The 13,869-nt window shown below is 42.8% G+C and overlaps 1 protein-coding gene across 1 annotated transcript; it reads left to right on the forward strand.

Moving 5' to 3' along the window:
- The first annotated feature begins 235 nt into the window (after positions 1-235).
- Positions 236-13,533, forward strand: abhd18 (abhydrolase domain containing 18). Its single transcript, XM_056439475.1, has 14 exons — positions 236-541; positions 2,263-2,373; positions 2,874-2,958; positions 3,032-3,132; positions 3,738-3,813; positions 3,927-4,011; positions 5,480-5,507; positions 6,335-6,473; positions 6,626-6,715; positions 7,308-7,409; positions 7,869-8,071; positions 8,391-8,527; positions 8,628-8,790; positions 11,872-13,533. Exons 2-14 carry the CDS (start codon positions 2,270-2,272, stop codon positions 11,927-11,929), a joined length of 1,371 nt encoding a protein of 456 aa, XP_056295450.1. The 5' UTR covers positions 236-541; positions 2,263-2,269; the 3' UTR covers positions 11,930-13,533.
- The last annotated feature ends 336 nt before the right edge of the window (positions 13,534-13,869 follow it).

A 13,869-nucleotide genomic window follows, 5' to 3' on the forward strand; every position in this document is an offset into this window, starting at 1 on the left:
TTTTACGTAATTAAGGTGCGGCGTTTGAATTGTATGACATATAGTTAACACTTTGCCATTAACTAAAAGTTATTCGATGTTCATATGCTCATAAAAGCTCCGTTTCTTTCAATCAAGTTTCTATTTACATGTCTGTGGCTTATTATATAAACACAGTTGGAACAGGTTATATTAATCTTGTAACCGGAAGTCCCGACACACTATTTCTGGGTGCATCGCAGCAGCTTGACTCGTGGTCAGTGCATGTCCTTTCGCCCTCTGAGGAAGGTAGCTGTTAGCTAGCAGTGTGAAGAAGTCCCCAAGGATAACTGACGTCTGTATACAGTGTGAGATAGTGTAACGTTAACGTGAATATTTCGGTCAACTCAGTCCGTCTGTCGCTGTTTGGTCTGGAACCTCGAGTGATCTAGGCTAGTTTTGTTAGCTCACTTAGCTAAGTTCAACTTCGGACAGCAGTTAACGTTAAATCATTGTTTCAGAAGACGGTCTCTTGGGTGATGTGTACCGGTATCATTCATAGTGCCATTCCTACACACCACTGGTAATAATATAACGTTAGTTACTGTTATAAAGGTTAACGCTATATGCTTTGTCATTGATAATAATGAAACTAATTAATCATTGACATAATGACATTGGTCTATTATGTAACTTACTGTAGTCATATCAACTGTCAATATACCATTATTGAGGAAAGCTGGCTCAGTAACGTTATTATTTATGGTATGGTTATCGCATTTGAATGCTGCCATATCAATGAAACCCTACACTATAGGGACTTAGTAACGTTCTCCAAGTAAAGGTGTGTATTCTTTTTAAAAAAAAAATCGCTGTGAGCTAAAATACGACCAGCTCAGCCGCAGTTTACATTCTCTTGCGCCTCTATTCAAGTCATGGCGGTACTAATGCTAGCCGCAACCAAGAAGCACAGTCAATATCTAACGTTCCATACGATGTCTAACATGTCACGTGCTTTGAGCATTATGGATAACGTGCGGATCTGATCGTTCTGAAAAAAAGTGTATCTTCACCTCTCCTAAAACAATTACCTGAAATGGTATTTTGTCAATATTGACCTATTTTGGTTCTAAATTTCAGCTCAAAAGCAAACCACCTGTTTTGGAGTGGTGAAAAATGGTCACATTTAGTGAATTTGTGAAACAAATGCTATCAGCTCTACAACCTATGAGACATAATTGAGCCCTCATACACTGGAAGCTGAACAGATGCCTAATACATCAGTGTTTATTATAGATTTATCACAGTGTATTCCAGAATAATCGTCAGTTTCTAAGATTTTAGTCGATGGATATGTGGTATCTATTGTTGATGTGTTAAAGTTTCCCTGACCCCCATAAAAACACAACAATGGGAGTATGTGTTTAGGGTTGAAATCAGCACCGTTAGCTGTTATTCTGTTTTGTAAATCACAGGATGTTACAGCTGTCTAAATACCATAAAGCATTACTGTGCATTAAGAGTCTGGCTGTTTACAGGCTATGTTGTAGATTTCAAAAACCCAGTACGACATCTTTTCGATTCAGGATTTAGATATATGTGGTGTACAATACACCACAGCAACAAGAACCCTGGTGAGTTCTCTGGGCAGATAACATGGCCAGCATCTGAACATGAAGAATTTGAAACATTGTTTCATTGTCAATGAAAACATTGTCCGTCAATGTGTGACTACGTTTGAGCACCAAGCATCATTAATGCAAACGTAACGTGCCGAGCCGCGATGCTATGATGGAGCCGGGTCTCTTCGCGATGTAGGCCCAACAGTCTCTGGGTTCTCGTTGCTGGGCTAACCAGAGTCCTGTGAAACAGTCCTGAGACTGACAGCTTTTGAAGTTGCAGTATATTTGTGGACTTTGTAACGTTGTCTGAGAAAAGTGAAGGACAAGATTCACAGTACAAGAGCAGTATTATACTGCCATGCAATCCAAAATAAACACATATAAGATGAATTAATGCAAAAAGTCAACTTGTCAAAAAAAGAAAGAAAAGGAGACGAGATTAGATGAGGGCGTCTGGCCGCCTGATGGGTCCTCTAGTCCTTTTCCTGTTAGCTCTGGTTGAGCCCACCAACCCTGATAAAAGTACCCCAGTGTCGTTTGGATGCCTCTTGTGTGCTTCAGATTTTGTGCACATTTGGCACACAAGAACATACAAGCGACTAACAGATTCTTTCAGCTCTTATGCTACACGTTATGCGAGATAACACACTGTCTGTCTGTCTGCCTGTCTGTCTGTCTGTAGATGCCAGATGTGCTGGTCCATGGGTGTGAGCCGACTTGATGTATTTTACAGAAGGCTGCTCCTCACCAAACTCTTCATTGGAGGATGGGGGAAGCCTGAAGACCTCAAGAGGTACGGGGAACAAACAAGAACACAATACAGCTCGAAATATCAGGAGATTAGAGAAGCTCGTCATCACATACAACTCTTCCTGGAGGATCTCCAAGTGCTTGGTGGACAGCTGGGAGTTGTAGTCCCACCAGCATGTCCCTGCTGTAGTATGATATCATGTAATAATAGGAAAACAAGGGGAAAAGTAGTTACTTTATGGGGAAAAAACTAAGCATGCAAAATATAGGTACCACTACAGAAATACGTGAATCCATTACAAGAGAATAGGGGTCACCGTAGAGTATAGAATCGGTCTCAGTTCAATAGAATGACTTAATAAAACAATAATAATGCATCACTTCCATGAGGCTGTTCTCAGCAGACAGATCTCAGGCAATTTATCTCATGATGTAGATTTGAGGTCACATCATCCAGCAAGTTCAATGTTGTTGTGGAATCAGCGATGGAACAGAAGGTACTGGTGTCACACTGATATGTTCTTCCCTCTTGGTGTTATACAGAATGTTTGAGTTCCGTAAGATCATTGGAGACAGAGAGAGGTGCAGGTCTCTGGTGCCTGAAGACTATCCTGTTCACATAAACAAGGTACTCTTCGCTGCTCATTAGTTTTGTATTCGCACAGATGTGTGCGAGTGAGGATTTGTGCCTTTGTGTCCAGACAGAGGAGCACATTGACTGTCACATCCACGATGGGTTCTTCATCTCTCCTCTGGAGCACTTGGTTCCTGGAATCCTGCCAGCAGAGGCTGTCAAAGCCAGGTACAGAACCTGATGTTGTCTTGCACTAAATCTTTTACAATGTTCTCTATTAGAGACGCATCCATTGATCAACTGCTCATGAAGCCAGCTGGTTTTCAGCTGATTGGCCGATCAGTTGCATAATCCCGAGTTTTACATTCATTGGCACACAGTAGCTCAGACCGTAAGGTCACGATTTGTCAATCATAAGTCGTGGAGGAACAACTACTTTAATCAGACTCATTATAATTCATTCCCGTCATGCTGCTCAGAGTAATCACAGTGACCAGCTCCTCTGTTGAAAGCGCGAGTCTTTCTCTAGCACTGCTTATAACTGCTGAGAGCCCACGTTAACGCCAACTTTATCATGTGTTGAAAAGTCATCTTGTGAAATGTAGTTTTAGCTCATGCATTTGAATTTGATTGAAGGAGCTGGTTTCACAGCAATGTAAAGTAGATATTAGAGAGGGAAAGGTTTAACCTCCTGCCACTCGCTCTGTGAACAGCTTATAATACAGAATGAAAACCAGCAATGCCAAGTTTATTTTTCAAAGCAAGTATTTCAGTGTCTATGCTGTGCTGTAATGTGTGTGTGTGTGTGTGTGTGTGGTTTGGTGTTGTTTCAGGTTCCAGTTCATAGTTCCCAAGAGGTGGCAGAAGAACCGACCAGTATGCATCCACTTGGCAGGGACCGGAGACCATGTAAGACGGAACCATTAAACCTCTGTGGACAAAGTCCCTGAAGTGTACTGTCTGACCGTGAAATCAAGTGTGTTTGTGTGTGTGTGTGCGCGTGTGTGTGTGTGTGTGTGTAGTCTTTCTGGCGTCGGCGGACCCTGATGGCCAGGCCCATGATCAAAGAGGCAGGAATGGCTTCACTGCTTCTGGAGAACCCTTATTATATCCTTTCATTGTGCTTCTTCACACCTGCTTCCGTCCTGTTGAAATAACATCCAGACTTACAGCGCAGTGACATTTCCACCGAAACACCAGCAACTTTCTTTGCACTGCCTCATTTGACTGAAACTCCCTCCTGTTAAGGACCTGGGAACAGGACTCACAGGCAGCCTCCAGGCTCGGTAGTCGGGTGAAAAAACAAGTTTTTACTTGGGCAGGGTTCGCAGGGCAAAAACTCACGGGTGAACAACAGCTGGTTGAAGCACGGGGAAGCCACACGGTAAAGCTCACCGTACGTATGGAGACAAACTGGCACAAAACCAGGCGTAGACACAGACTAGATACACAGGGGAAGGCGGGTAACAGCCACAGTTGGAAACAATGAGGGCGGGGCTTGCTGAGGAAGACACACGAGGAGGGAGGTGTCTGAAACAAAGCGCCAAGATTGAGTGACAGAAATCACAACAGAAACAGGCGGTGACAACAAAACTACCTAGAAGGTCGTTACACCTCCCATCCCTGCACCATGCACTCTGTGCTGGTCAACAAAATACCGCACAGACGGGCAAAGCCAAGGTCAAGTCAGACCAAAGGTCGGAGCACTGTGAGCTCTATAGGTCCTTCCCTGTCTCGTACATGCCATGCCTTTCATGCTCTACAACTCTGTAACGCAGGCGTTCTGCTCAATACCAAGATGAGATCTGATGACATCACTAGGACACCATCTGGGTTATTTCTCAGACCTGACAAAGCTCTCCAGGAGAGATTAAACAGTGGTACTTCTCATGACTTATGAACTGATCGTCATTTGTTAAGTCAGTAGAGCGGGCCATAAGTGCGTGTGTTCAATGTTTGGACGAATGCTTTGGAAACGCCGTAATTGATGAAGAATTTAATTCAATTCAATTCAGTTTATTTGTATAGCCCAATTTCACAAATTACAAATTTGTCTCGGAGTGCTTTACAATCTGTACACATAGACATCGCTGCCCCAAAACCTCACATCGGATCAGGAAAAACTCCCAAATAACCCTTCAGGGGGAAAAAAGGGAAGAAACCTTCAGGAGAGCAACAGAGGAGGATCCCTCTCCAGGATGGACAGATGCAATAGATGTAATGTGTACAGAAGGACAGATTTAGAGTTAAAATACATTCAATGAATATGACAGAGTGTATGAATAGTTGGTAGTAGGCATATTCCACGATGGAGACCTCCACGATCCATCTGGCAGATGGCGGTAGAGAGGAGGAGTGGGCGGAGTCTCAATTTACAAGTGTGTTTTGGAGAAAAAAGCATATGAATCAATGTGTTTGAAAGATAATATGGTATTGGCTGCATCGGGGACACATGGAACTGGCTAGAGGACAGAATTCAGAAAATCTGTTAGAATTCCATCCTCGGGTCATATGTTTACATTGTGTTATATCTTAATCTGATATATGTTGTTTTATTCCTTGACTCTCCTTTTACATGGCTCTCGTAAACCCAAAGACCAACTGTAAGTTAACCATTCTCACACTAGTCACTTGGTTGATTGATAAGTGTTTTGGTAATTGGCTGTGTTTTTTTATTTCACACTGAAGTAGATTAAAGTGAGCTTTCAGTTTTAAACACGAGAAGCAAAACGAGACAACGGATCTTTAGTTTGCATTTAATGGCCACACATACGAGATAGAAACACTTTAAAGGTGTACTCCATTGAGTATTGAATCCCCTTTGTAGCGCTCCTTCAGAGGACAGCAGCAGTTACCATGCGTCTCAGAGTTACAAGAACAAAAAGTCCAAAGAAAGCTGAAGCATGGCTGACCCTTCAATGTTGATCTATGTTCAGTATGTTCCTCCACCACAATGCTTAATGCACTACTCCTATGTCCTTTAATCGGCGTGTCGGTGGTTCGATCCCCAGCTACGCTAGTCCATGGCGATGTGTCCTTGGGCAAGACACTTAACTCAAATAGCTCTCGTAGATGTTCTACGCCGGTGTATCAATGTGTGTGTGAATGTTAGTTACTGCTGATGGGCAGGTTAGCTCCTCCCATCAGTGTGTGCATGGGTGAATGATGTCATGTAGCGTTAAAGCGATTTGAGTGGTTGGAAGACTAGAAAAGATCTATACAAGTGCAGTCTATATACCATTTACCATAACTCCAAAGGTTTCATGGAAGTAGTTTATTGAAGTCAAGTCCATGTGATTTATATAGTCCAGTATCACAACTCACACATTGGCCTCGGTTGGCTTTATCTCTAAGATACTAAGACTTGTCCTTTACAGCTGGAATGAATTCAGTGTCACGTAAACAGGGACATTATTTTTGGGTATTCCAGACGCTCCAGTCTAAAGAATGTGTCCGACCTCTTTGTGATGGGTGGGGCTTTGATCCTGGAGTCAACAGTGCTTCTCCGGTGGCTGGAGAGAGAAGGTTACTGGCCTCTAGGAGTGACTGGGATCTCCATGGGAGGATATGTGAGTCGACAGAAGAGATTAAAACACTTTTGAAGCACATTTAAAAGTACATATTTGGCATCAAGCCTGTATGCAAATACAAGTGGAGTAGACAATATAATACATAGTTAAAAGATATGATTTCTAATGTAGTCATGTGTGTCTTTGTCCAGATGGCATCCCTGGCAGTCACCAACTGGCCGAAGCCCATCCCTCTGATTCCCTGTTTGTCCTGGTCCACTGCCTCTAGTGTCTTCACCACGGTAACCACCTGGCATCAGAATCAGAACCTTTTATTTGCCGAGTATGTTTCCACATTCAAGGAATTTGTTATGGCGTATGGTGCGACATCGGAACAATCAATAACAATCAACAAAGTGCAATAATTGAAACATATTAAATGTACAGAAGAATATAAAATATACAATAAAGTGCACAGGTAGGTAACAGTCCTTTAATCAGTGCAATGTAAGTTTACAGTGAAGAATTAAGTGATGTGCAGGGGAGTGACCGGTGGGAAACTGTCTGATTTGTTGACATCGTCCCGCATGCTTTAAGTGCTCACTGGTCCATGTGAGCGTTCCCCACTGGTTAGCTCACGGCCTCGGCTCGGCTCTGGTTTAAGGTGGTTGGAGCTGATCTCTATCAACAGTGTATTCTGTAGACCTTCACTTGTTTTATTCATTCAAGGAAACAAACGTGTGTGTGTGTGTGTGTGTGTGTGTGTGTGTGTGTGTGTGTGTGTGTGTGTGTGTGTGTGTGTGTGTGTGTGTGTGTGTGTGTGTGTGTGTGTGTGTGTGTGTGTGTGTGTGTGTGTGTGTGTGTGTGTGTGTGTGTGTGTGTGTGTGTGTGTAGGGAGTGTTGAGCAAAGCAGTGAACTGGAAAGAGCTGGAGAAGCAGTATGCCATTGACTCCGTGTATGAAGAAGAGATCATCAAGCTGTTGGACTACTGTGGGGTGTGTTATCCTTCTACTTTGTATTACTTTTTCACACTCTCACAAAGAAATTATAAGAATTTGTACAGTGTTTGTATTTCACATTTCAACCAGGATTCAATTGGCTAGAGGGTTACAGTTTGGGTTATTTAAAAGGATAATGAGTTAGAATAAATGTGGAAACAATATGTACCAAAAGGATACGTGTAGTGATAGGTGTATTAATCAAAAGACAATGTATCGGCTATTATCAACAAAGGTATTCATTTGTTTGTTGTAGCTTCACAAATGCTCACGTTATTATGCTTTTCTTTGTTTTGTGTCAACATGAAATTACACCAGATCCGATTTTTAATTTTTAATAAATGTTTCTACAGTTAGAATTGGCTCCTAAGGGAAACACTCCAAGAAGCAGAGCAGCATCGAGGATTCTGTTGCAGAACTTACCAAACACAGATTGTATCTGTCCACATTTATCAGGCTGATTCCTTTAAGATGGGTCCAGATTTTTCCAAGAATGTGGACTCTTTGGAGCATCAGTTGGGCCTGTCTGGAGATGCCAGAGCATCAGTGGGTCAGAACTCCAAAGCTGGAGGGGAAGCAGGCCCTGAAGGGGGCGAGGCGAGAGCAGACCAATTGGTTTCATCTGGGAACACCAGTGGGAGGAGCTTGGGCACACCAAGGTAATCAATTTAAGTTATTGTGAATATAAGCTGATGAATGTGTTCTTTGCAGTTAATTAATTGCAAATATCACGTTGTACGACTCACGTTGTACTACTTATACCCAAATTCGTAAATAGGACTGATATGGAGTGATCCAGAAATATAATAGAAGAAATTTTTTCTTCCGTTTTTTTTGCATATTTTACATAATATTGTGTTGCGAAGATAATACTTTACTCATAAATCGTTGTGCTATCACAATCAAATCTATACTATGCAGCAGGTAAACCTGCATTATGTACATTTTGTTTGTAATTTGTTTGTTAAACTGATTCAGAAGCCTTCATGCAAACAGCACGCTGCGTGGGAAGAAGACGGATTTAGCCAAATGCTATCGGCCATCCTTACATAGAGAATCGATCAGCTTCATGAAGGCAGTGATGGACGAATGCACACACATGGCCAACTTTTCTGGTAAGTTTGAATGCAGACAGACCCATATGGAAATGTTTCTGATCGGTTCCAGTAGCATGTATACAGAAATAAAGGCGAGCTGTGCTTCCCTCTGTCCTAGTCCCCGTAGACACCAGTCTCATCGTCGTGGTCCAGGCCAAAGAGGATGCCTACGTCCCCCGTACAGGGGTCCTCAGCCTGCAGGAGATCTGGCCAGGATGTGAAGTCAGATATCTGAATGGAGGACACATCAGCGCATACCTGTTTAAGCAGAACGTCTTCAGGTAAACTGCCGACTCAAAGGGTATCAAAAGATATGTGTGGCCAGGTATCAGGTGTGTGAGGTATATCTAGTTCGACAGGGCTAACAAGAATAAACTATAATAATATTAATAATAATAATAATACACATTTATATAGCGCTTTTCTAGACACTCAAAGACGCTTACAACTCTCTGTATTTTTTAGCTAAAGTCACATTAACACACTGGATTTGGACTGCTTGTAGTATGAATTCCAGCTCTGTAGAACTGCTATTGGTAGGTAACCATCAGTACATTGATTAGCCTAACCTGTAAAGCCACACTTTCATCGCTCCTTTCTCTTCCCAGTAGCAACAAGTCATGTTGACGGAGTAAAGTCGAGAGTCACATGACTTGTTATTGAGTCAATCCTCATGAATCTGATGACTTTAGACACAAAAAATCAAAACAAGACTTGCAACTCTACTTTGGCTTCACCACAATTGGCCTAATGACAGGGAATGACCTGATGTCCTTCAACGCTAGAAGATTAAATCATTTTTTAAAAAGCTGATCACTTTGCACTTTTACGCTATCTCTAAGGCTGAGCCCGACCACCTTACAGAGGAAACTCATCTCCTTACCCTATCTCTAAGGCTGAGCCCGGCCACTCTACAGAGGAAACTCATCTCCTTACCCTATCTCTAAGGCTGAGCCTGGCCACCTTACAGAGGAAACTCATCTCCTTACCCTATCTCTAAGGCTGAGCCTGGCCACCTTACAGAGGAAACTCATCTCCTTACCCTATCTCTAAAGCTGAGCCCGGCCACCTTACAGAGGAAACTCATCTCCTTACCCTATCTCTAAGGCTGAGCCTGGCCACCTTACAGAGGAAACTCATCTCCTTACCCTATCTCTAAGGCTGAGCCTGGCCACCTTACAGAGGAAACTCATCTCCTTACCCTATCTCTAAGGCTGAGCCCGGCCACCTTACAGAGGAAACTCATCTCCTTACCTTATCTCTAAGGCTGAGCCCGGCCACCTTACAGAGGAAACTCATCTCCTTACCCTATCTCTAAGGCTGAGCCTGGCCACCTTACAGAGGAAACTCATCTCCTTACCCTATCTCTAAAGCTGAGCCCGGCCACCTTACAGAGGAAACTCATCTCCTTACCCTATCTCTAAGGCTGAGCCTGGCCACCTTACAGAGGAAACTCATCTCCTTACCCTATCTCTAAGGCTGAGCCCGGCCACCTTACAGAGAGAGCAATCCACCGGTTTCCAGCAGAGCACCATGGCCTCAGATTTGGAGGTTCTGACTCTCATCCCCGCCGCTTCACACTCGGCTGTAAAACGCCCCGTGAAAGCTGGATCTTCAGATTATATCAATATATAAATCTCACCACTTTAATAGTTCTTAATCAGGACCTCCTGTATTTAGAGCCGGTAGCTTATGAAAATTAAGATGAACAAAAGTACACATTTATCATCTCTCATCTACCGTCAATTTCAAGATTGAGGGTATAATTCTTGTTGCGTGGAAACAATCAGACTAACTTGAGGTGGTCAAATCCCAGACTGCGTTTCACCAGGGGCGGCTTGTCCATTAGGGCGATTGGGGCGACGCACTGCCTCGGGGGGAAAGAAAAAAGAAGAAAAAAAGAAAAGAAAAAAGTCGCATTCTACCACTAGACGTCTGCTCTGCCTCTGTACGTCATTGTCCAATCAGGTAACAGTCATTCAGTCAGCCTAAAGTCGTGCTTCAAATGGCCCCGCCCCTTCTGGGGCGACTTTGGGCGAAATGAAAATCGCCCCAGACCTCTCCCATTGACTCCAATGTTAAACCCATTTTTTTCACAAAACAGAGCTCTCAATGCATTCTCTATGGCTTCCGGGAGGAGTCGCCCCTCCAGGTCTTGTCATAATTAATCGACGTAAAAGCGTCTCAGTACGTCATACAGCTTCGACAGAGGCGTATTCAGTCGGCCAGTGCTCAGGGCAACAGCAGCGATTCAATTCTTTCTTTAAAAGAGACTCCTTTCGGTCGGCGTAACATTGAAGACACATGGCAACAATAGAAGTAGGACCTCCTAGACCAGCGGTCGCCAACACGTCGATCGGTCGACCTCGGAGACGTTCCCTGTCGCTCTCCAAAATAAAATGAAAATAAAATCAGAAACACATTGTTCCTCATTCTCGAATATTTTCTGAGGTGTCTTCTGAAACGTTTTCTTCCTCACTGGAAGATCGACGTCAGAAAAGATCTCCGCCTGATGTTAAAGAACTCCTGTAAACGGGTTCTCTGACAGCCGTGTTGTCAGCTGTGCTCCTGAAAGAGGAACGTAGGACTACAGGTGAGGCGCAGGGGAAATGCAGAAAGACCTTTATTGACAACTCCACATGTTACACAAGGTCAAAGTACAAAGACATAAAACTAAGTCATCAATAAATAAATGTTGAAATGCCTGTACCTTAATGTAAATGTTTACGTTATGGTATTTACAAGTTGCGTCTGCGCATGCGCGACAGCCGAGATTCTTGGCGACTTGCCAGGTCTTACCTCCGTGAGTTGGGCTTTTCTGCTGTTGCCCTTCAAAACAAAAGCTCAACATTTAGCTTTTTCTTGTCTGGTGGAGCAATCTGGTTTACTTGAAAGTGATTGCAATTGTATTTCTTCTATTATTTGAAAAAGCACAGATGCAGGAATCACAAATGGGGATCTCATATTTATTATTATTATAATTATTTAAATCTTGTTGAAAAAAATCACCAAATCAAAGACCAGGAGCTGGATTACTGACAGACAGCTCACAGACGGCCTCAGACTGTCTGTCTGTTTATGAACAAACGACAAGCTCACAGACATAGTTCAGTCATAGCCATCACACTGACGGAGTCACATGACTTGATGGCATTATGACGAAGCTACACATAGACAGCTGTCTGAAGTTCTGTGGTTTTGGGAGGGTTAATCATTATCAAAAAAATTGCCCCCCCCGAGAATTTTTTCAGGAGCCGCCACTGCGTTTCACATCTTTTTTTATTTGATCATGTCTTTGTCCTGCTGCCCCATTTTGCTGTGTTGTTGTTTAGGAATTGATTGCATATTTGTTTTCTTTCCAGACGGGCCATATACGATATGTTCGACAGATTCTGCCTGAAGTATCCCAACATGCACTAGCCATGGCACGCGGAAGCCCTTTCCTCCATTGAACAGGACCGGGATCAGTGGCTGGACATTCCTGTTCCTAAACAAGAAGCTTTGCTTTCTAATTATTATATCAGATGAATCTAGAAAGTGACTAAAAGTCTAAAGAAATCCAAAATGTGTTGTACCTGTTAAACTAACTCAGGCCTTTATTTCATTTGTCGAGAGTAGACCTTAGCCCTGTGGCAGTGCACATTCTCCTGTTTTCACTGATCAATATTTTACCTGGAGAAACTCTGGATAGGACCCACAGACACAGTCCATACTATTGTATTAAATGACCCACATGTACACACAAGGGAATCATACGAGACAATGCAGCTTGTAATTTGCTCTCATAGAAGCGGTACCAGATTTAGTTGGAGCAGCAGGAGGACCTGTAACCGTAACTCGACATATCACCTTCTAATGTGTTTAAACTTTAAGCTCTCTTTTCCCCGACTCCCTGTGAGAAAGAGTTGTCTCTTTAACTGCTCGGTGTTGTTCTCTCTGTTGTGCAGTTAGCTTTTTCACTGAGACTAATGCCTGCTGTGGCTGGATACAAGTGTGATGGGAGCAGTGAGGCTGAGCCCAATAGTAAAGTTGTGGCCCATGAATCCAAAACAATAACTTGAGCAATGCCTTTCACACTAATAACTAAGTAAATCAACCCACACATGCACAACAAAACACTTCAATATATGACATAAATGCCTGTCGATCTGGTCTAGTGATTACTATAGTATATTACTATATCGCTTAAGTTTTCAAAAAAGGCTCCCCATGTCTTCAATTTGATTTGGGGAAGATGAAAACATTTCCATAATCCATGAAGTATGAGAGTAGGAGATATCCATCAAACAAGTGTCCAGCTAAGAGAGTCACACAAAATGAAGGAAGGGACTCTTATGTCTGTACGGTTGGCTCACTGGGGTTTGATGGTTTGGGTTATGCTGCTAAACATGTTCTGTAGTAATTGTGCAAAGGAGGGCCACAGCATACGGGCATGGGTAGCAGCATCTTGAATGGTACATTATGTTGAAGAGAATTACAGGCAGTTCAAGGAAATAATTCCAAATTAAGTTTATAGCCTGACATGAGAGTAAATGTTCTGGGAGGTTAGAGACTTACAGAAACTGGTCATTTGGTTGAGGGGAAACCTTCTGTTCAACGCCATTTCTGGGTACACCACTTACGTTAGGATCTGAGTGGAGTGTATACTAAAAATGACAAATACATAAAGTGGTTTCTGATTGGGAGTGCAATTTCTTGCGGCTCAATGGCTGTAGCAAATATTAGTGGTTGTTGGTGACTGAAGCCATGGGAGAAGTGTAGAGCAATTTCACCCAGGAGGCAATTTCTTTTTACCCAAGATGAATTTATCCAATGTGCAAAAAACGATTTGATCAGGGTCTGAGCACACCTGTAGTTTTTCTAATGTATTTTAAAGAAAAGTCAATAGAGACCTGAATATGAATTATTTTTTATTCACAAAATGCTATCACAGAAGGGATGACGAATAATGTTTTTATGTTCCTGTGTGGCCTCACTGAATTCTCACTGTAACTATGAATAAATACAGTGATGATAAAAAGTTGTTTATGTTGGTTCAATGTCGGTAACGTGATGGTGCAGCACCCGGGTTCAGGTAAAGTGCAGAGCAGCAGTCTGGGCTCCGACGACCAGCGAATCAAAGCTATTACATTTACATTGTATGCATCAGCAGGGCCATGGCAGGAGGCATCGGACCCAGCCAGGTCCAATGGACCCGATGAGACGTGAAGTCACCGAGACTCCGGGGAGGAAGCAGAGTTCGTAATGTGCGATGGAGAGATGAACATTGTTCATGTTGTAGCTATTGTGGAAATGAACTGTTTCAATCTCCTGAAGAGAAAAACAAATGTGATGTGAAACACTTAAGTTAAATGTCTTGA

The sequence above is a fragment of the Pseudoliparis swirei genome, chromosome 19, assembly GCF_029220125.1.
Source record: "Pseudoliparis swirei isolate HS2019 ecotype Mariana Trench chromosome 19, NWPU_hadal_v1, whole genome shotgun sequence".
Taxonomy (NCBI): Eukaryota; Metazoa; Chordata; class Actinopteri; order Perciformes; family Liparidae; genus Pseudoliparis; species Pseudoliparis swirei.

Excerpts from the sequence above, each read along its gene's own strand:
- abhd18 (XM_056439475.1), top strand. The coding sequence starts at position 2,270 with ATGTGCTGGTCCATGGGTGTGAGCCGACTTGATGTATTTTACAGAAGG. Across the intron at positions 3,814-3,926 it reads TGGCAGGGACCGGAGACCAT|TCTTTCTGGCGTCGGCGGAC; the intron begins GTAAGACGGAAC and ends GTGTGTGTGTAG. Across the intron at positions 7,410-7,868 it reads AGCTGTTGGACTACTGTGGG|GCTGATTCCTTTAAGATGGG; the intron begins GTGTGTTATCCT and ends CACATTTATCAG.